Consider the following 23,143-nt stretch of genomic DNA (forward strand, 5'->3'; position numbering starts at 1 on the left):
AATTTAGATTTTTAATTTTGGAATCATTTTCTACAAAAATGGTCTGTTGAGACTTTTATTGGAATTGCATTACATGTATAGATCAATTGAGGAAACTGTGAAGAGTTTTCCAGTGGTATAATAACACTCTAGTCTTAGAGATAAATTAGGGAGAATCATGTGTGAGTTGATACAGTGTGGAGACACTGGGGTAAAACTGTCCCCCAATATGTGTTGTTGGAAGAGATGGGTTACCCAGCTGGGGGAGACTGAGTTGAGAAATGAGTGACTACAAATGAGCAAATACTTGGTCAGAAAAAGTCCCCTCAGGGAAGCCCAAGAGAAATGGTTGGATGCGTAGTTCTGGGAGCAGCGCAGGTAAAGATTTCAAGCTGAAGTCAGAGGGGAATAGCCACATTTCTTCTGGAAAGAACTGCAGCGGACAGCTCAGGCTCAGCATAGTCGGGGAATTGAGGAGGAAGCATGTGACCAGATGAGCTTCAGGTGTGTAAGCTCAGGTGTTCACCTCTAGTGGGTGAGAGGGCCACACAGTCTAGAACGGTGGTGATCAGGGAATAGTTAGGGAGGGTTGGCCTTAGGCTTTAACAGTCCCCGCAGTGACTGAGTCTTAGAAAAACAAGGAAGGTCGATTGTACATTTCAACTGATTGTTGGTCTAAAGCAGTGGTTCCCAACCAGAGGTGATTTTGTCCCCTCAGGGAAGATTTGACAATGTCTAGAGACATTTTTAATGGTCACAGCTACTGGGGAGTGTGGCTTCTCCTATCATCTAGAAAGCAGAGGCCAGGGATGTTGTTAAACACCCTACGGAGCACAGGACAACAGCAACTCTCTGCAATAAAGACTTATCTACCCAAAATGTCAATAGTGCCAGAGTTGGGGAACCTGATCCCGAGAGGGTGGACCGGTAAAGATGGCGGCAGGAGAGTGGAAGTCATTGATTGCTCTGATGCCTCAGGCCTGTGTTGTCTGGAGGAGGAACACTGTCTGTGTGGTGACCGTGGAAAGGTACCCTGCATGACCAGGAGGTAGTTTGTGGAAATCTTCTTTGGGCATAGTTCGAAAAGATGTCTAAAGATATTATCATCAAATAAAACTAGTTTACAAAAGCATGCCTTGACTACAAATGATTGAAATCAGTGTTCACCAACCATCTGCATTAATTCACTTCAGGAGAATGTTTGTTTGTTTATTTACTATTTTACTAAGAGATGAATGTCTGGAAACACTGCTGCTCTACTACCAGTAAGAAACGCTAATGATTTTTCTTAAATATATTTTTTAAATTAGGAAACTAATGTGGTGCTATAGTAACTAGTGAAACAGCACTAAGATACACTAAGAGAAATAAGTAATCCTCATCTCTTCCAGTCCCCGTGTCCATTCACAACCCCAGGTGGCCACTGTCTGCCTTCAGCGTTTCTCTGTATTCTTCCGTCCCTTATACAGTGCACGAGTGCGTGCCCACCCATCATTTTCTTGCCCTTGTTGCTGCTCTCTTCAGAATGAGATTGTAGCACTCACTCTTCAATTTGCTTTTCTCCCAATGTTAGTCTTCCAAGTTAGATTTATCTCATTCTTCTTTATAATTATATACTATTCTTTATTACAGATATATCACATTTTATTTAACCATTTTCCTATTGGCGGTCATTCATGTTATTACCAGCCCTTTCCTTCCTCTGCCCCACCATAAACAATGCTGCAATAAACATCTTGGTACCTATGTCCTTACATACTGGTCCTTTTTTTTTTCCCTATAGGATAGATTCCCAGAAGTGGAATTGCTTGGTCAAACGGTATGTGTATTTTTAATTTTAATAGATATTGTTAGATTATTTTCCGCAAAGGACTAGCAAGTCACATTTGCACATAAGAGCACCCATTTCCTACATTCTCACCAGCACTGGATGCTACCATTCCTTTTAATTCGTGCCAATCTTATCTCCGACCATTACTTTAATTTGCGTTTTCTGCAGTACCATTGATGTGGAGCATATTTTCATATGTTTATTGTCCATTTGAATTTCTCTTTGTTTCATTTCATGTTCATTTCCACTGCCCATTTATTTGTTTTGAGTGTTTTTGTTTCACAGTTCCGAAAAGGTATTTATTGTGTTTTAGAAATGTTAATACCCTGTTGTATTTTTGCAAATATATCTTTACAGTTTTTGTCTCTGTGTATATGCTTTTTGCCAAATGAAAATTGTTTATTATTATTCAATCAAATATGTTCGTCTTTTTTTTTATTGTTTCTTAATCTGTTTTGTGCAAGGTGGTGTCGTCCATCACAAGGTCATACAAATATTCTCATAAATTTTCTTCCCAACTTTTTTAAACATTAAGTCTTACTCCAGTTTTAAATTTTATACATGATATGAGGTAGGAGTCTTTCTTTGCTTTTTTTCCAGTTACTTAAGTCCTAGTTATAACAAGAAATTTAATTTTTCATGGGACTAAAATGTTACCTTTGTCACATAAATATTTGGATCATTTCTGGACTCTCTCTTCTGATCTCTATGTCTGTTACTGTTCCAAAACCATTCTGTTTTGAATGCTATGGCTTTCTATTGAATTGTAATGTCTGGTAAGTTCTCCTTAACTGGCCTTTTTAAAAATACTTTTCATGGTTGTTTTTAAACCATTTATTTTTCTGGCCAAGTTAAATTTAAAATTTTGGGACTTTTTTCTTAAGTGTTTTCAATATAAAAGATAATATAACAATGAATATGATAAATATAACAAAAATTACTATTTTGTAGTTTGTGGAATCTTAAAGACAATACTTAATTTTAAATTCATGTAAATGTGAATAGTAACTTATTTGGGTTCACTGATGTTCTTAATTGCTTTTGGAAACTTTAGTTGTTATAATATTAAGTATTATACCTTTCTGTTTTTCTAATGGCATTTGAAATATTGGAGATAAACACTAAAACTGCCTGTGATAAGAAATAATAGTAATATGGTCCTATAAATGAACACATATACAAATACATATGAGGTTTGTATTTTGCTTATGAAAGGAAAGAGACATCCCTTGTAAGTTCTATCCATGTTCACTTGGTTATAAAGAAAAAACACAAAACCATTAGTTTGTTCTATAGCCAAAAGTGTAATGATGAAATAATTAATGTATTGTGATTATTATTGAATAGTATACTTGGAAAAATTACAACTATGTTTTAAAAAATGAGATTCCTAGTACTTTCAATATTATAATTTAAATAAATGGATTGCTATGGCAATTTTTGCATGTGTATAAATATTAAAGATGAAAATTTAAAAAGAGGAGGATATTAATGAAAATTATTCACATAAGGAAAAAAAGGACTTAGTAAATTTAGAGTTACATTTAAACCTATATGAACTTACAATCTTTAAAAAATTTATCTATTTATTTGCTTATGTATTTTTAGGTATATTTTTATTGGTTTCAGAGAGGAAGGGAGAAGGATAGAGAGATAGAAACATCAATGATGAGGGAGAATCACTGATCAGCTGCCTCCTGCATGTCCCACACTGAGGATCTAGCCTGCAACCCAGACATGTGCCCTGACCGGGAATCGAACCGTGACCTCCTGGATCATATGTCTCATGTGGCTCACTCAATCACTGAGCCACGCTGGTCAGGCTGTTTATTTATTTTTTAATCCTCACCCAAGGATATGCATATTGATTTTTAGAGAGAGAGGGAGAGAGAAAGGGGCAGAGAGAACTGGTAGGTGGGAAGAGAGAGAGAGAGGGAGAGAGAGAGAGAGAGAGAGAAACATCAATGTGAGAGAATAACATTGATCGGCTGCTTCCCATACAGGCCCTCACCTGGGATCAAACTTGAAACCTAGGCATCTGCCTTAACTGGGAATGAATCGCAGCCCTTCTAGTGCACGGGATGATGCTCCAGCCAACTGAGCCACCTGGACCATGCTGAACTTAGAATCTTTATTAAATGAAAATCAAATACAATTTTCTGCTCTGTTCTAAAGAAGGTAATGAACAGTTACCTTCCAGCTTCTATTCCATACTCATATGAAACATCATACTAGGTACTCCCTCCCTGCACCCCAATTTTTGTTTCTAATATTACTTTCCACTAAAGTGCATCAAGACTCTTTCTGGAACTTAGGGAAAAATTACTGGTTTGGAATAGGTGTTTTGTTTGTTTGGTTGGGTTTTTTGTTTTTGCTAAAGAACAGGCATGCTTTCAATGGTGTGTGGAGGTTGAGCTATAAAGGACAGATGAGCCAAATTGAAGGCACTTCTGCTGGCCAATAGTGGACATCTAAGTGACAGAGGGAATGGTAATTATAAGGCCTTGAACAAGTTAAGCCTTGCAAAAGCCAGCAGTCAATCATGTTATATCAAAGGTGACAAATGGCATAAATTGTGCTAATTAAAAGCCATATCATGTGTCGAAATAAGCTGTATTTCGGTCAATTCAAATTGTGTTTGCTGCACTCAAGTTTTAATCATCATCAAAATTGACAGATGTGACAAATATAAAAAGATATAACTAGAGTATATTTTAAATGTAATTATGCATGTGTGTTAAGCATCTGTAGCCTATCACTGGAACTTAAAATCACAGTAAAAACAATAAAATAAGGGTATCATAAAATTACTAATAAAACAATGTTGCCTTTATAATACTGTCAAATATTTAAACCTTTAATTTGCTCCGGGCTGCCCAGTTCTAAAGACTCTGAAAGGATAGAGTTTAAATTAGGGTAGAGAACTTCTCTGCTTTTATACAACAAAGAAACATAAGCAACCACCTGTGAATGGGGTTGGAGTGACTACAGGCGTCCACAGGCAATAAACAGAGTAGTTTTTATTCCTGAAGCCAGAACATCTTGGCAGTGTTGTTGCAGTGTTTCAATGTATTCAAAAAGTCGCCATAATTAGGGGATGTGAAGCGATAAACTAGGAAGACATAAGCACTAGAATAATTAAAATGGTGCTCACAGGACTTGAGGAATGAGGAGAGGGCGATGCCCCAACGTTGAGTAAAAATAACCATGTGTTGATTCATATGTGTGAACTGTCATGAAGAGCCCCTCTGCCTCACATAAAGATACTAGACAAGTGATGATATTACTGAGCTGACCGAGAAACAATGATGTACCTCCAAAAACATTTCAGGTATTATGTTCTGACAGGCCAGGGCTATCTTTTCTGGACCTATTAAACTGGAACCCATCTTCATTCATAGGTATCCTTAATCTACATCAAACTAAAATAAAACAACTTTATGTGATGATACTTTTAAAAGATGAAAAAAATTTTACAACTGAAAACAAAACAACCAACTAAACAAAAGCTGAGCCAAATGCATGTTTTCTACACATTAATTATCAGTTTAAGACTTGCAAAAGTTGCCTACAAGTGGCCAAGGGAAAATGGGAACTTTACTTGACGTTGTTCTCACTTCATACTATCCTCTTGTTCTTGTTAAAATGTTACCCTCCTTAAATATTACCTTTGTGTGTTTGGTGCTTTCTTAAAATGTTCTCAACATAAAATCTCACCAGTTTCCCATCTTTAGTTTGTCTGGATCCACCACTGGAATATGTTAAGCCTCCTACACATAGGATGTAGAGCAAAGCATTGAAGAGACACGAGATCCCATGCAAGCGTGAGACTCCCAGATTGCTTCCATTTTACACAGGTTTGCCGGCAGTAGAGTGTTGTCACCAGAGAAGATGTAGTTCCTTGGGAGTGAGGACTCACTCTCCCTGGGCTCATCCTAGAGATTACAAATCAGCTCTAAGTGTGACCTAAGCACTTGGTTGTTCTGCTGCTGGGGCTTCTGGCCATTAGGAAAGGTGTTAAGTCTGTTCCATATATTCAGATGCAACCGCTGGTCAGTAGTCATTGACCTTTGTTCACCGTGCCTTAAGGAGGATGGCTGCCTTTTCAGGGAAACCTGCTGTGAGCTGGGACATGTGCTGCAGCTGCATTGCACTTCCAGGTTGTTATGTCAAAGGATGACTTTTTACCAGAAAACTTACGTACTTACTAGAGGCCCGGTGCACGAAATTTGTGCGGGGGGGGGGGGTGTTCCTCAGCCCAGCCTGCACCCTCTCCAATCTGGGATCCCTCGAGGGATGTCCGACTGCCGGTTTAGGCCTGATCCCCGGGATTGAACCTAAATGAGCAGTCAGACATCCCTCTCACAATCCTGGACCACTGGCTCCTAATCACTCACCTGCCTGCCTGCCTGGTTGCCCCTAACTGCCCCCCCCCCCCCCCAGAGCCAGCCTGATCACCCCTCACTGCCTCTGCATGCTGCATATAGCCCCTAACTGCCCCCTGGTGGCCTGGTCGCCCCTAACTGTCCTCTGCTGCTGGCCAGGTCGCCCCCAACTGCCCCCTCACTGCCGGCCTGGTTGCTCCTAACTGCTTTCCCCCCACTAGCCTGGTCACCCCTTACTGCCCTCCCTACTGGCCTGGTCACCCCCAACTGCTCCCTCTGCCAGCCTTGTTGCCCCTAACTGTCCCCCCCACCCCCCGCCAGCCTGGTCACCCCCAACTACCCCCCTGTCGGCCTGTTCGCCCCATGCAGCCTGCTGTTCAGTTGTTTGGTCATCCCTCACTAAACCCCCTGCTGGCCTGGTCGCCCCATGCAGCCTGTTTGTTCAGTTGTGTGGTCATCCCTCACTAACCTCCCTTGCCAGCCTGTTTGTAGGCAGCCATCTTGTGGGGGTGTGAGGGTTAATTTGCATATTACCTCTTTATTCTATAGGAGGATATGCATAGCCCTGGACATGGGCAGTAGGGTAGTAAAGAACTGGGGAGGGTGGGTATGGGCTGGGAGGAGGGGGCTAAATGGGGGGAGTGGGAAAAAATGGGAAAAAAAGGATGACTTTTTAAAATGACAATTAAATTTGGCCCCTAGGTATTAATTCCTACAATATTTTTATACATCTAAATATTTAAATGTGAATCTCCTTGAGTTTTCTGTTGTCATTTCTGCTAACATTGAAATTCTAATGAATGAAATAACTATTTGCAAAGAAACGTTAAAAAAAAATACATTGGTCTCTTCTAGTATTGGCTTGGTTAGGGGTCAGCTTACTATTTCTTAGAAAGAGATCGGACTATTGAAATGTATTGAATAGAAACTTCACAAGTGAAGAGGGCCTGTCAAAGAGATGGAAAGTACAGATATTTTAAATATAATTGCAGTTGTATTCAGTAGTGGGGAAAAAAAAAGTCAAAGCGTTTCTTTTGAATGCCATCCTGAAGTGCAGAATATTTTGTAAGAATGAGTAGAATAGCCGCAGGCTGGAGGGCACCTCAGCCTTCTCCAATTTAGGACAGCACACATCCCCGAGCCCCAGTTTATCTGACCAGGCCTCCGCCAGCTCTGTGAAGGCCCCTCCATTTCATCTTCTTAGACCTCCAGCCATGGAGCGTAAGAGCACACCTGCAGGGGCACGGTGACAGAACAAATATTTTCTTTTCCGTGGCGCTTTCAGAAGAAGCCTTTGATCTCCTCGACGGCTAGGCTCCTTGGATGTCTGAACAACGACGAATCTGAGGGAGCTATGTCTACAGCTGAACCCTGGGAGCCGCACAGGCTTTGAAATGGATGACTGCACGTTGCCGGGCCACAGAAAGGGGGGCTTCTCATAGTTTCTGCATTGATGTCAGCCAGTCAGATGGCTTTGTAAAAGGGGCCCAAAGCATTGCAACTGATTAAAAGAAATGCCAGATAGTCGAAGGCTTTCATACCCAACGTGAGCCTGGCAGAGAGAATTGCTCTCTTGGGGTACGTTAATGTGGGGGAATCTCACTCTCTGGTCTTTAGGGGTCAGCTAGTGACCCCTGAGGCAGGTGTTGGCAGCGGGAACCTTCAGAATGGAGGCTGAAAAAAACCTCTCCAGCAGCCATTGGCAGAACGGCCTCGAGAAGAGATGAAGCCGCTTGTGGGAGAGGGCTTTGGCGGTTGTGGGCACTCTGAGGTTGTGGCTCACACACTTCACGTTACCCTCTCATTCTTGGCCTTTTTTGGCTGTGGCCCCGGATCTGCCTGTCCTGAAACCCCAGAGATCCCATTGCCTCACACCTCAGGGCAACTCTCAGCCCTCTTCCCTGTAGCCTGTAAATGACTCTATTGAGGACTTCGTAGCTCTTGCTCTTTTTGTTGCCTGTGTACAAATCCCTCTGCCCATGTTTGTAGCCCTGAGCACTGACCTTAGCCTAAGAACGCAGTCCTATATTTCAAGTTGTTGGTGGGGAGGTTGGGCGGGGGGGTGTGGATGAAACTTGGCCTTGTAGTTAGAGGGATTCAGAGTTGTAACAAATTGTTGTCTGGCTCCATAACCTACCATCCAGTTATTGGGAAATGGGGTTTGGAGCAGAACGAAGAAAAATCTCATCTTCAGATGAGCTTTACAAACCTGCCGTAAAAGAGGTAGCTGGCTCCGGGTTCAGTTGTTTTTCCATCATCAGGAGACACTCAGATCCTTCAGTGTATGTGGTGTGATAGAGGTTTAAAAACCAAGCCCCCTCCAGCCCATTTTCTCCCTGTCGCCATCTCCTCTGATGGACTCATGAGATCTGGTGGTGCTTTGCTGTCAGAGCCGCGGTGGCCACGGACCAGGACCTGTGTCTCATTGAAATAGCTCATTTCACAAGAGTTTGTGCATTTTGACCTCTCTGAACTGCTATGGTTCCTCTCAAAGAGGGAAGTAATTCAAACCAGGATGCATTTCCAAGAATTGTTTTTGGAGAATAAACTGATATGTGTATCCCTATTATTATGGTCTTTTAAAATTTTTTTACTAATAATGTAGAATTCGTAGTGTCTTAATAAGTTAGGCAGTAATTGGTCTTTGTAGAAAATAATAATTTGAATAATACTCCTGTCAGTCACACAGGTGGTCACCAGAAACCACAGACAGGAAAAAAAAAAAAAAGTACATTGCCAATTATCACTTAAAGAAAAGGTAGCTTAAAAAGCAGGGAACTGAGATTTCACTTGTATCTCTCGATGTATCAAATAACTTTTTCCTTTAAGTATTTTCAGCTTTACCGCCTCTTAGCATTAAAGAAATGGGGTAGCATTTTATTTTACCGTAAAAATTCTTCTAACATAAAGCATTAATCATTTTTCCTATTTCCGTTGTAGAAATACATAGAAGTATGAAGAATAAGAGTTTGTATCCATGATCTCATCTCACGAGCCTTTTATTGTGTTTTTTCAGGCTGTGTCCTAAATCCTGTTACTTGATGATTATTGATTCTCGGTGAGCGTTTTCTTTCCAGCTGGGAAATGCTTTCTCGAGCTGACAGGCCTGTGTGAGTGCAGTGCCCTTCTTACCCACAGAACGGGCTGTCTCTTTAAGCAGAAGCAGCCCGGGGAGGGAAGTGCCAGACTGTTTCGAATGGCCACCTATAGTTGTGTAGGGCACCGAGGCAGTTCCTTACTTTCAGTAATTCATTTTTTAAAATTCCAAACGGTCCCATTTTTCCAACAGCTGTTGGTGATATTTGTTTAGGATGAGGGAAGCTTGCACTTTTTATGTGCCAGAAATCACTCTGAACAACACATTTTAATAGGTTCCAGTAGTCAACAAAGAGATGCTATGTTCATTTAGGGAATAGAACAGATTTTTCTTTGTTTTGCTTTAACACTTGGGGCTTTCTAAGATTTCCCCAGAAACCAGCGCTGCAGCCGTTCTTAGCCACGCTGTGATTTGGAGAGTGATTTATCGATCAGGGAGGGTTTCCCAGAGTGCCTCAGGGTATATCCTTAGTGGAACTTAGTTCGCACTGCACTGCTGGAGTGGAGGCTCCTGGGGCCGGGGAGTGTGGTTCCAGCCCCATTCTCCATGCCTGGAATCATGCCTGGCATGCAACAGTTCCATAAATATTCGTAGAATATTGCTTTGTGTGTTTTAAAATCACGTATCTTCCTTGCTGCTTAACACTCTCAGGGGCTAGCCGATTAGTTGATTGAGCAGTTATTGAATTCCTCCTTTACGTTGTTGAAACTTTTGTTAAGGGTGTGCTGAACTCCAAATATGATGGTGGATGTTGGTTTCTCCACTTAACATATTTGATTTTAGTGCAATTTCATTTGATTTTTTGCATTTATGTCTTTTCTGAAAACAGATAAGAGTGAAGGATTTATTATTGACTAATATTTTAATGTTCTCTAGTCCTTTACTAGTAATATAAAGGAGTGCAGTTTAAATGTAATGTTATCCTAAGTTCTGATTTGTCTATCTGGGGATTTTGCCAAAGAGCATTTTAAGTATGAGTGATGCAGGCTTCCGTTTATCAACCTGATTTGAGTGCCAGAAGTAGCTAGCCATTCACAATGTACTTCTCATTGACCTGGCTTGAATTCCTTACATCACAGCATTACTGGGAGAAAGGAGGCAAGTGACACAGATGAATAAAATAGATATTAGTTGATAGGAATAAAATTAAGCTCTTTGCAGTTACTCCCATGATATGAATTACTCTCATGGTATGGATACACTTATCTGATAACTATTCTTTTGCTAGAGGAGGGAAATAAAGGAAAGAGATGAGGGGTTTTTAAAAAGTAACCAGTGGGACCCAGATGGATGAGCACCATTATTTTAAACTAGGGGCCCAGTGCACGAAATTCGTGCACTGGGTGTGTGTGTGTGGGGGGAGTGTCCCTCAGCCCAGCCTGCCCCCTCTCACATACTGGGAGCCCTCAGGCATTGACCCCCATCACCCTCCAATCGCAGGATCGGCCCCTTGCGTCAGGCCTGGGCAGGGGACCCCCAACTCCCCGCGGTTTCAGGCTCCGCCCCTGCCCAGGCCTAACGCCTCTGGCCTAGGCGTCCAGCCCGGGCAGCGGGGACCTGCAGTGGCAGCGGGGGCGCGCCGCGATTGCGCGGGCTCCGCCCCTGCCCCTGCAGGACGCCTCTGGCTGAGGCGTCCGGCCTGGGCAGCAGGGACCCGCAGCTGCAGCGGCCCCGCGATCGTGGGCTTTGCTTTAGGCCCAGGCAAGGGACCCCTAGCTCCCGGGACTGCCAGCTTCGACCATGCCCAGCTCCCATTGCTGGCTCCACCCCTACTTCCTGCTATCACTGGCCAGGGCGGCAAAGGCGCCTGATTCTCCAATCATGGCTGCCCCCCAGGTCTTAGCTCCCCCCTGGGTTTCTGATCACTGTCAGTGGCAGGGGACTTCTTCCTGCTTTCCCTTTCGCCTCCCTGCAGTGTGCCTACATATGCAAATTAACCGCCATCTTGTTGGCAGTTAACTGCCAATCTTAGTTGGCAGTTAATTTGCATATAGCCCTGATTAGCCAATGAAAAGGGTAGTGCCGTACGCCAATTACCATTTTTCTCTTTTATTAGTGTAGATGGTTGTTTTTATTGTAGAAGTATACAGGCATGCACAAGAATACTACTAGTAAACACCGCATTCATATTGTAGGTTACCTCAGGAGGAAGAAGGGAGCTGAGGTCAGGGGCAGATGCTGGGGGCCTCAACAGAGCTTTGATGTATGAAGTTGAGTAGTTGATCTTTAGGCAGATGTTCATTATGTTATTCCCTCCCTAGATTGTTTTAAATCAAAAAGTGAAAATAAAAAAAATGGAGAGTGGATGCGCATGAAGTGAGAGGTCCTCTAGCTCGCTTTTGGCATTAAAAGGTTCAGCTTTCTGTACCAGCTTTTTCAGCCTCTGCACTTTCCAGTGCTTTCCGGACGGATCCTGTGTCCAAAGGCCCAGGAGAGGGAAAGAATGGAGAGGCGTCATAGAGCACGAACACATGCCTAAGAGATACTGACAGATAGAATACACTTAGATACTGGGACTTGTTAAGTCCTCAGAGGTGTGATTACAATGCCTCCCAATACATACTCATTTACTCTTATTCCTCTTTCACTCAGTTCTGCTTCTACAGAAGCTTTCGGCAGCTCCATGTGCAGTTCTGTTACCTGCACAGACTTTGAAACATAGGTACCCAATTTAGCAGCGCCTGGCTTCTCATCATCTTGGTCATAGTGATAGATGATCTTTTTCAGAGTAGAAGGTCCTGTTTTGCCCCCCCCCCCCCAAACTCCGCCCTCAGTGAATGTTCCTGGAGCCACTCTGGAACCTGCATGTAAATGATGGGGGCTGAAAGTGATGGGTGTTGAGAGTCCCCGGGGGCACACACAGGTGTGGACACCTGAGAGAAAGGGAGCATTGTGCTGGGTCCTGGGAGGTGGGTGAAGATGTCCCAGCCACCCCGTGTGTTAGTGCTAGGGCTGCTGTAACAAAGTGCCACAAACTGGGGCTTAAACAACAGGAATGTATTGTCTCGCAGTTTCTGAGGCTGAAGTCCAAGATCGAGGTGTCTGCAGGGTTGGGTGCCCATGAGGACTGTGAGGGAGAATCGGTTCCAGGTCTTTCTCCTGGCTCCTGGTGGTTTGCTGGCACTCTTTGCTGCTTCTGGGCTTGCATAGGCATCACCTCAATCTCTGTCTTCATTGAACCATGTGGCATTTTCCTTATGTGCATCTGCGTCCTAATTTCCCCCTTTTATAAGGACACAATCTTACTGGACTAGGGACCACCCTTATGACCTCATCCTAACTTTGTCATCTGCAAAGACCCTCTTTCTAACTAAGGTCACATTCACAGGGACTGGGGGTTAGGACTTCAACATCTGGCGGGGGTAGACACAGTCCAATCCATAACCCCTGCCCCTCCATTCTCATCGCACTCGTCACATCTGGAAGGCAGATTCCACCTGCCTGTAGGCATTGTGCAGCTCTCGCTTGTGATCTGTGGAATTTCTCCTCCTTTTCTCACCAAATTCCTCTGAATGGGCACCATAGCCCTGCTGGCAGTGAAAGGACTGTGGAAAATGCAGGGATAAGACAAGTTACTTGTTAGATAACAATTGAAGGTGCATTTGCCAGAGAACAAAGCCAGGAAGAAATATGAGCTGCTCCTTGCTACTGACTCTTTTTCCTTCTATCCAGGCTCTTACACACGCCTCATTAGAGCAAAGACTAATCTATCGAAATCCAATCAATTCCACTTTCGATGATGGCAGATGAATACTATTTCTACTACATTCCCTGTGAAATAGGGCCCTGTGGATAAACCTGGAAGCCTCCTCCCTCCCCCTACCTACTTATAACATGTTTCTTCAAGAATGTGGTCTGGAGTCCTAACCTTAAGGCTGCACCGTCAGACCACAGCCCATTGTGCTGCTGAGAGGAGCAGGGGAAGTGGGGTTGGGTGGGACCAGAGTGCATGGAGCTTTCTCCCTCCCGCATCAGGGGGAGGTGCAGAGGGACACTCGAGCAAGTGTGCTTCTGTACAGGAGGTTGTCACCTCCCTGGGCAGTGATGTCATTTTGGTGAACAAGATTGACCTTTATGTCCAGAATTAAAACTGGCTGAGGCACTAGCAGGGACATCCAGCTGTGTACCTGGTATCCACGATCCCTGCTGCTCTACTGATCAAACTCTGGGTTTTATCAGGGTGGTAAAGTGCTCAGCTAAAAACCTGTAACTACCAGCCTCCTTCCCTCACAGCTGTTACAGTCACGGGAGTACATTTGGCCAATGGGACATAAAGAGAAGTTGCCCAAGGGTGAGGACCCTTTTTCTACTCTTCACTGCCGCCTTCTGACGTGGAATGCATTTGTGTTGGCTGGAGCTCCAGCAGCCATATTGGCCTATGAGGTGAACGCTAGGGTAGACTACCTGCTAAGGATGATAGAACTGAAAGGTAGAAGTGGTTTGAGTGTGATGATTGGTAGCCAGCACAGCAGCCCTGGGTTCCTGCTTCTGAAACTGTTTTATACAAGAGAGCTATTTTGGTTAAGCCACACATTTGAGTTGCCAGTTATATGCAGCTGCAGTTACACCTAATCCTAATTTGATCCAAAGACCCTGCCCACAGGAACCCAAATCACTGCCCTTTAGAGACTTCCTTATATCAGAAAGGAAAGGCCCATCCAAGGAGAATGAAGAAAAGAGGATTTCTTTCTGAGGCGTGAAGAGCAGCCTGCTGTGTGCCATGACATCTTTTGCCAGGACATTGTCTATCTGAGGTGGAAGAGAAGCTCCAGCTCTGCGTTCCCTTTAGCTGATTCCTTTACTAGTATTTGTTCAACACTCTGTTTCCTAGTAGCACAGAAGGCGTTCGTCTTTACCATTTTCTGCCAACTAACATTTAGTTTCACTAGCATCGCCGTCTTGGCAGTGCAGCACTGTTTGGAGTACCTCGTTGCTTTTTACTGTTGTTTCAGAAAGTTGGCGAGAAAACAGAAAAGAACGTGCTGATATCAGTGACTAGAAGTGTAGCTCTCCTAAACTTAATAGCTGACACCAGAGGGAGATTATTTGACTCTGCAAAAAAAGGATGACTCGCTTCCATCAGGCATGCATTGCAGGCGGGCCGGTGATGAGTGTAGTTGACTCTAAATGAAAAGCATAAAATTAAAGGGTGTGGACAGACTGGAAGTATATCGGAGATGGGGGTATGAGGGATAATTAAGAAATTTGAATTTTTCAGTCTCTCAAGGAGAAAAAAATTCCCTGATAATATGTATTGGACTCTGACATGTTTTCAGGAATGGGTGAAGCAGGGAAGTAGAGACTTGCCTTTATGGGTGGGTTCACAGTTTTTAGCCCCCGAATCTCTGATGTGCTGTAGTGAATTGGGAGGAAACATGTGGGGGTGAGCTGCTGGGACAGCAGTGTGGAGGACGGTTACGACGTGGTTGCGGCAGAGCTAAGGTTGTATGCTTGGTGCTGTGGTGGGGCCCCCTCCCCACAGCTGTGTTGGCTAAATAAGGGTTATCCCAAAGCTTTCTTGTTCCATCCTGAATTATTCATGTTTCTCCACATCGCATCTCTGGATTCACCGCTAGTCCTCAGACAAGCATTTTCATGGAGGTCCAGATTTAGAGGCAACATATTCTTTAGAACCAATTTTATCTGTAATGAGGTGAAGTCATTTTCTAAGTGTTTCATTTAAAGTCACAATGATGTGAGGCCCTAAAAAGTATCTGTTGCTTGAGGAATTTAGAAGGCAATTAATACTGTCCATTTAAAGTATGTAAAATATATTTTCTTACTGAGTTTGTTTTTCTTTATTTTATTTTTAAGGGATTTCAAATATTCACTAAGGCTTTTAAAGGTCCCTTCTAACCTCAGTTCCTATTACACTATTTCCCCCAAGCTATCAATTTTATCAACTGCATGTTGGCCTTCCTCGGTGCTTATCAGGATCCTAATTCTTCGTGGCGGGAGAGGAATTTCTCCACTGATTTGGATAAATGTCTTTTTTCCTTTCCTTTCTTTTTGGAGGGGGTCAGGGAGTGATGAGGTGGATCAAAAGAGCCCAGCTCACTCTAATCCAAACAGTTTTCTTACCACATTCCTAATGTGGTAATTTTCTTACCACATTCCTAATAACTGAAGTTATTATTAGTTATCACTTGTAGATAAGATTGGATTACTTATAGATAAGATTACTTTGGATTTCAGTGGTTAATTTCTAGTTGTTAATCTGCAGCCATCTAGAAGGTTTGCAAATTGTTTTGTTTATCCATAGTCTCGCCTGGCCTCCATCACCAAAAATATTCAGATTGTACTGAAGACAGTGCTGCTGCCTGGAAGGCATGCACATATTAAGGTACTGTGAAAAGTGATGGCCTCTGGTTTCTCAAGTGTAGGTCTCTGGTAGGTGCCCACTGGAATTCCGTCCACTGTGGGGATGCTGGCACCTGGCCATCCTGTTGGATGGTCTCACCAGTCTGTCAAGTGGCTGGAAGGAGCCCTGGAGCCGTGTCATCTTCCAGAAATTAGGGGGACACTATCCCAAGAGGTTAGTATCCGGCTTTATTCTTTCAGAGATGGTGGTGGAAGCTACCTTTAAACAATAACAAAGCTGGTAAGAAATAACATACTGCCCACCTTCCATGAACTACGCCTCCGGAATTGCTGTGTGTAAAATCTTAATCGAGGCTTTTTATAGGTAAGTCTGTTTTTCAAACTTTACTTTGGATTATTTGAGAGGCTTCTGGAGCTGACTAGGTAAGAAGTCTTCACCAGGAAAAGCTCTGTCACCTTTCCTGGGAGAGATGCCAAAACCTCCTCAGTTTCATAAGAGATCGGCCTTTTCACTGGGAATTCTTGGGCAGGGAGAGAGGGCTCAGCCTGAGAAATGAATGTCTTGTTTTAATCTCTGCTTTGCTTATTCACCTAGTAATTTACAATGCCACGTCCACAGAAGACTTCGGTTTCATTCTTTTTGTCAGAGGTGGATGGTGTGATTTCAGAAGTGGAGGTGACTGAGAACTCTAGGCCACCCACAGCTTGTGTCTTTCAAGAAATAACATGGTTGGTTTTGTTATGAAAAGAAAAAGTGTTGAGTGTGTTTCCTTCCACGACTCGCGTGGAGTAGGGTTCGGTATCTGAAAGAGGAGCCGCACAGCAAATGAGAGAAAAAGACACAAGATAATTTTGCAATATTGGGGGACCAGGCGGCAAGTCCGAAGGACTTCTCCTCCCTGTGCTCAGGCCTCACCAAGCTTTTATTGATCTGGAATGCACCCATAGCATCACCCTAGGCAGGTGACCCCCTAGTAACAAGCAGACTAGCCCATCAGCAAGGATTTACATAATAATAAATGGGGGAGTAGTTTCAGCTACCACTGTCTGGACAAACAGAGGTGGCGCCTAGCTCCGGGCTTTTCTAGGGCTTCAAAGGCACCCAGCCTTCGGGGGGGTTTCGGGGAGTGCTCTGTCTATGCTTATCAGATAGTGAAGGCAATAAACAGTTTCCCACAAAAAGGAAAAGGGAGAGGAAAAAGGAGATGAAATAAACTTGTGTTAAAATTGTGCTTGCAGTTTGAATTTAATTCCCTGCATGGCTGGTTCTTACTTAAGGCCAGAAATGATGAAACCTTCACCTGAAAGCTGCAGTCTAAATGGAACAGGCGATATTGGGGTTGGTAATTAGCTATGCATGGGTCATGGGTTGGCGATTAGTTCTGTTTCTTAGAGCATGTCTGCAATCTTTGATATCTGCTTAAGTTATGTAAATAATTTGCAGTTTTTATTATGATTTTTCTATTAATCTTTGGCAGAGTGAAATTTCATATTTTCTCTATGACAAACCATGAAATTTAGCAATTAAATCCTTTTACTTATTCAGAGTCTACATTTAAATAAATAAACTTCAACAAAACATTGTATTGGGGCTTTTATAATTTTACGTAGTGATTCTTTTGCAACCAGTTAATGTAAAGGACTCTTCATAATTATTTCTAATCTGATGGTCATATTCTTTAATTCTCACCTACCAAGGAATCATATTTGAAACTCTTGGACACTGAAGCCAGAGGTCTTTGTGGCCTTTCAAAGGCTAATATGTCTAACCTTTTGCATATATCAAGTTTATTATCCTTTTATTACCACATTTAACCCTCCATAGATTCTGTCCATATCTTTCATTGGAGTAAATTAAGTACTTACATTTCTGATAAATCCCTCTGCCTACATTGCACTTATATGCCCTTCTTATGTAGAAAAATTTCTGATAAAAAAATATTTTGGTGGTGATGATCTATTTTTGTAATTTGACTCTTTACACGTGAAATCATAAGGTTTGGAATTGTGTATACTTGTATTTGGGCAAAATTTCCTCACCAACCCTATATAAATAGTTGTTCCTAACCCTTTTACTGATCTAACAAGGTATTTTCAAACTTAGTCCCTACTTATTTCTTAGCTGGTTGTATGTCATTATCTCATTTCCACTTATTAATTAAATAGAATAAGTCACCTCTTATGAACTATTCTTATTCTCTAATTATTTAGGTGCTCTCATCCTGGGATCTGTGGACAGTTTTCTGGAATCTATGAACTGCCTGAAATTGTATATCAGTGTGTTGTGTGTGTGTGTGTATGTGTGTGTTGTGTGTGTGTTGTATAGCTTTCCTCTGGTTTTCAAAAGCCTGCTTGACTGCCCATAGTTAAGGACTATTTTTTTTCCCTCAGATAGGCCTCTTTTGTCTACCTAGACCAGTGATGGTGAACCTTTTGAGCTCGGCGTGTCAGCATTTTGAAAAACCCTAACTTAATTCTGGTGCCGTGTCACATATAGAAATTTTTTGATATTTGCAACCATAGTAAAACAAAGATTTATATTTTTGATATTTATTTTATATATTTAAATACCATTTAACAAAGAAAAATCAACCAAAAAAATGAGTTCGCGTGTCACCTCTGACACGCATGTCGTAGGTTCGCCATCACTGCTCTAGATGTTAAGCTTCGGAAGTCATGTATATGCTTGCATTGAATAGTTTTACCACTACAACTAAAACAACACAACAAAACTGTAAAGAGAAATGTTTAAAATAGCAATATCATTTAATATTACATATGAATGATGATGCTTTGCTGAAAAGAAATATCCTTAGATACATGAATGTGCTGTTGTCTGCTACAGCACTGCTTCCTTTATTAGTTTGTTTTTGGAAATGATATTTATTTTGTGCAATGGGAAACTATGTTCTTCTCTGACTTTTCTGATAAGAACCTTGAGTAGTGGTTCCCTAGTGCCCCATGATATCATGTGGCCCTCACGTTGAGTTTTTAGTATTTAGGCCTCTGATCTTTTCTCATTCCCTCAGGGCAAGTGAAATGGTAACACTTGTCCGTAACTTGATCATTAACACAGTGGAAATATGGCACTGAAATAATGGAGCAATCTGAAATTAAGGGTAGTCATTACACAGTTCTTATTCCTTAAGACTATCAATGAAATGTCAACAAAACTTTTTAAGAATGTATTAAATATTCATATTTCCCTGAGAATCATTTTTAGATTCCTGCTTGAGGAGCACTGGCATAGAGTACATGATGGGCCAGAATTGGTGTAATTGCTTTTAGTGCATTAATGGATGTGACTTGATTTATAAGTAGACTGATTTAATATTTATACTTAAAATAGGCGAGCCTACGTTTAATTAATCCTTGTCTTCACTCTCTTTACTGAAATAGTTACTTGTACCTAAGCTTTGTATTTTTTTTTAACTTGGCCTTGATTGTCTCTTATTCAAAACCCAGCCTTGCTTTTAGCTGTCTCACCTGCTGTAGGTACACTAACCTGGCAGCAAAGGAGGGGTCCCAAGGACAGGTGGGGAAGAACGTTGGCGAACCCGAGTATTAGTGAGTTCAAAGGTGGTGGACCTCTGCAGTGAGTGGCAAAGTGCTCCTTTCTACTTGGTAATTCCATATTTCTTGAAGATATTTTTCCAAAACATCTGTATTGGGTAGCAGTAACTACTATAGTTAAGATCATATGCTTATTTCCAGAGGCAAGGCTGTCTTCTAGTCCATTTCTCCCACCTCGTAGCTACGTGCCTTTGCCTTCCTTAAAATAGCCATGATGGAAGTAGGACTAGCATGAGGATTCAGTGACATAGTGCATCAAAAATGCCCTGCACAGTGCTCGACATTAAATGTTTGCTGACTCCTACTAGGACTACTGGTACTATAAGAAAAATATTCAAAGTATTTGATTTTTTGATTCATTTTACAGACTGCATGGACCAGTAAAGGTCTGGGAAGAGGCTCTCCCATTTCTCAGTGAGATGTTGATATTGTGTAGTGTGGTGTTTTTAGCCTAGCAGCAGTTGATGTACTCATATTATTATTAGCTCCTTTATCAGAGGGATTGCTTATCTCCCAAGGCCAGTTGTATGGTGACCTTGCAGCCTCCTTGCTATCCACGGAATCTGCCCTTTTGCCCTTTTCCAACCTAGTTATCCCTCAACTGCTTTAAATTCTCTGAGCTATTTGTCCAGCTCTGTTCTTTCTTCCCTCTCTATCCTGAGGGACCCCACGGTGAGCTTTGCCAGGTCAGTACTCAGTGTGATGCTTAGTCCTACTGCAGCTGTAGCTACATTTGCTGCTGCTGCTGCCAAGTGCTTCCCCCATAGACATTTTCCTCTGAGTCCTCAGTTGTAGGCTAGGTCGTATTATCTCTGTATTATCTCCTCTTAACTGATGTGAAATCCAAGGCCCAGAGGTGGTAAGTCACTTGCCTGGGTCTTCATCACTCCTTTAACTACCCGCTTTATCTCTTGTTGTTCTGCTATGCCCATCTTAAAAGTAAGTGTTACTTTGGGGGTTATGCATTTGGGGTGAATTGCATCGATGGGAACTTACATGTAACAGCCTGAATTTAAATCCTGGCTTTACCACTTAATAGCTACATGACCTTCGGCAGTTGCTTCATTATACAGTAGACATGGTCATAATGGCACCTGAATCTTGAATTATTATAAGGATTAAATGAAATAATATTTGTAAAAGTTCTTGAACAATTCCTGGTATATATTAAGCATTGTGTAGGTTTGTTCAATAAATAAAATGACTTCATAATGTAAGTCAGTGACAAAGTCTTTTACATTTTCTTGGACTTTATATATTTACTAGAGGCCTGGTGCACGAATTTGTGCATGGGTGGGGTCCCTCTGCCTGGCTGGTGATCAGGGCCGATCGGGGCCATCTAGCCCAGTCCTCATGGGAGGTTGGCTGAGGAGGGACCGTGGGAGAGCTCCAGGGCATGTCCAGTCCGTCTCGCTCAGTCCCGATCAGCTGGACCCCAGCAGCAAGCTAACCTACCGGTCAGAGCATCTACCCCCTGGTGGTTAGTGCATTTCATAGCGAGCGGTTGAGCAGTCGACTGTCCCCTGGTGGCCAGTGCATGTCATAGCGAGCGGTTGAGCAGCCTTAGCATATCATTAGCATATTATGCTTTGATTGGTTGAGCAGACAACTGGATGACTGGGCACTTAGCATATTAGGCTTTTATTATATAGGATGTTTGAACTGTTCAGGCTACTTAACTCTTTTGTTAACTCCAGTAATTTTTCAATTGATTCTATTTGGCTTTCTAAATATCTATATAAAAAGCCTAAGCGACTGAAGGAGTGGTCGACTGGTCGCTATGACACGCACTGACCACTAGGGGGCAGACACTCAATGCAGGAGCTGCCCCCTGGTGGTCAGTGCACTCCCACAGCCAACCTCCCACAGCCCCAATCAGCCCACATCGCCAGCCAGGCCAAGTGACCCCGCCCATGCACAGATTCGTGCACCGGACCTCTAGTAAAATTATATCATGTACAAATAACAGTATGTATTCTTTTTTCCAATATTTTTACCTGATATTTAACTGACATATTGCATTGAACCCTATTACCAAGTAAGCACTATACAACATAATTCTAAATTACATTCACAAAAATAATGTCATTATTTTTTATATTCCAGACTGTCACATATATGTTTGTACGTGAATATATCTTATAATTACCCTTGTATATAGCTTGTTTGACAAAATCTCTTGGAGATAGCTTTGTGTCCTCAGTTAAGTTTCTTCTTGGACTTGGTTTAATTATGTCAGGGCACTTGATGCCCAGAAATTAATTAATGTATCCATTGTCTGATTTGCAAGTTAAGCATTTATTTAGGTATAATTAAGTAGCCAGCAGCTTTTATGCAATTTGAGGTCATCACTCTGTTGATTCTAATATGAGAGTATATTTGGGTGAGAGTGAGAGAGAGCAAGTGTGGTGTTTCCTTAAAGATCTAAAATTGTTCGATTATCGGCATACATATGTGCAAAATATTTTCAATGATTTCTCCCTATTGTGGTAGAGCAGCCATGATGGATAGCATGCCTCTGTTTGGTTAAGGCTAATTATGTCATGGAAGGTCGTTCCCCTAAGGACTACTTATTTTGGCTTTGGAGACTGACCATCCTAGTTCTACCACTTACCAACCCACTTAACTCTGGACAAGTTAAGTAAGCTTTCTAGGTCTTCATTTCATTACCAATGAAATGAGGTTGATGATAGTATCTCCTTCCTAGAATTAAACGTGAAAATGCATGTCGAGGGCAGGCACGGATAAATGAAAGCAGTGCTTAGCATTCTAGTAAAACGTGCCGGTTCACATTGTGGTGAAAAGTGCAGAGTGGTGAGAAAATAGCGACCAAACATGAACATGCAGAGGCCACACCCTGAGATGAAGGAGCACTGGGAGAGTCTTCCCTGTTTTCTAAAGTTATTACTGCTTTTAAAACGTAAGCAGTGACTGCAGGGAAGTTTCAGGTGTCAATATAGCTCTTGTTGTACATTATCTTGTGGAATCTGCAGCGCAACAGTGGAAAGAGATTTATAACAAATTAAGATAGTAGCAAATTCCAACAGGCTCATTTGTTTAACGAATTGCACTTTCTCAAGTTTTGTCTTTAGGCAAAAATTTTAACTAATAGTATTTAAAACTTTTTAAAAATATGTTTTTATTGATTTCAGAGAGGAAGGGAGAGGGAGATACAGATAGAAACATCAATGATGAGGGAGAATCACTGATTGGCTGCCTCCCACACACCCTGCATAGGGGATCCAGCCTGGGCTGTATTGAAAACTTTCTAGTATTTATTTGAATATTTCCATTCTATCTCCTGAAACAGGGGGCTATCAATTAGAGTGCTGAAAAATATATGCTTATAAAAACCATATGCTGTCTTTTCCCTATGGTAGCATTCTGAAATGTTTTGAGGCTATGCTTGATGCATATGCTTTTCTTTTTTAATAATCAAAGTTAGAACATGATAAAATGATAGAAATTTCAAAATAATTCTGAAGCAGCAAAAGTATGCTTTGTATTCACTGGTCTTCTCTAAGTCAGTTTCAGATTTCAGGTAACCCCAAGGTTTCTTGTAAAGTTAATCTTACATAGATGTCAAGACTTTTCAAAATATAGGTAACACTCTCCCTACTTTTTGCTTTATGGCTTTGTTAGAGTTGATGTGTAGAATTCCTATTTCTAAAACACTGTGGGGATATTTTCAGATTTGCTGTTTTAAAAAAATAGGTCACAATTTTGTATTTTATTCTGAATGTCTTTGGTGTAGCTAATTGCTTTCTGCCTCGCCGCTGCGCAGGTTATGTTGCAGATTTGGTTACTAAAATATGCTTTTTTCCCCGTCAATAGAGAAAATTGGTTCTGAATAGCCTACATGAGAAGCAGTAACTTTCATTGAATACCAGTATAGGTGTTTCAAAGGTCACTGACTGTTTTAAAAGTAAAAATCTTTAAATGCCACTTTTAGATTAT

General features: G+C 41.9%; 1 protein-coding gene across 1 annotated transcript in view; it reads left to right on the forward strand.

The window, feature by feature from the left end:
- Positions 1-23,143, forward strand: part of MAST4 (microtubule associated serine/threonine kinase family member 4) — a gene marked incomplete at its 5' end in the record, with an annotated part of 512,560 nt that overhangs the window by 275,380 nt on the left and 214,037 nt on the right. Inside the window, 1 exon segment of the mRNA XM_081090007.1 lies at positions 1,763-1,798. Coding sequence (XP_080946133.1) covers positions 1,763-1,798 — 36 coding nt within the window.

Source organism: Myotis nattereri (assembly GCF_964212035.1).
Source record: "Myotis nattereri genome assembly, chromosome: 4".
In the NCBI taxonomy this organism is placed as follows: domain Eukaryota; kingdom Metazoa; phylum Chordata; class Mammalia; order Chiroptera; family Vespertilionidae; genus Myotis; species Myotis nattereri.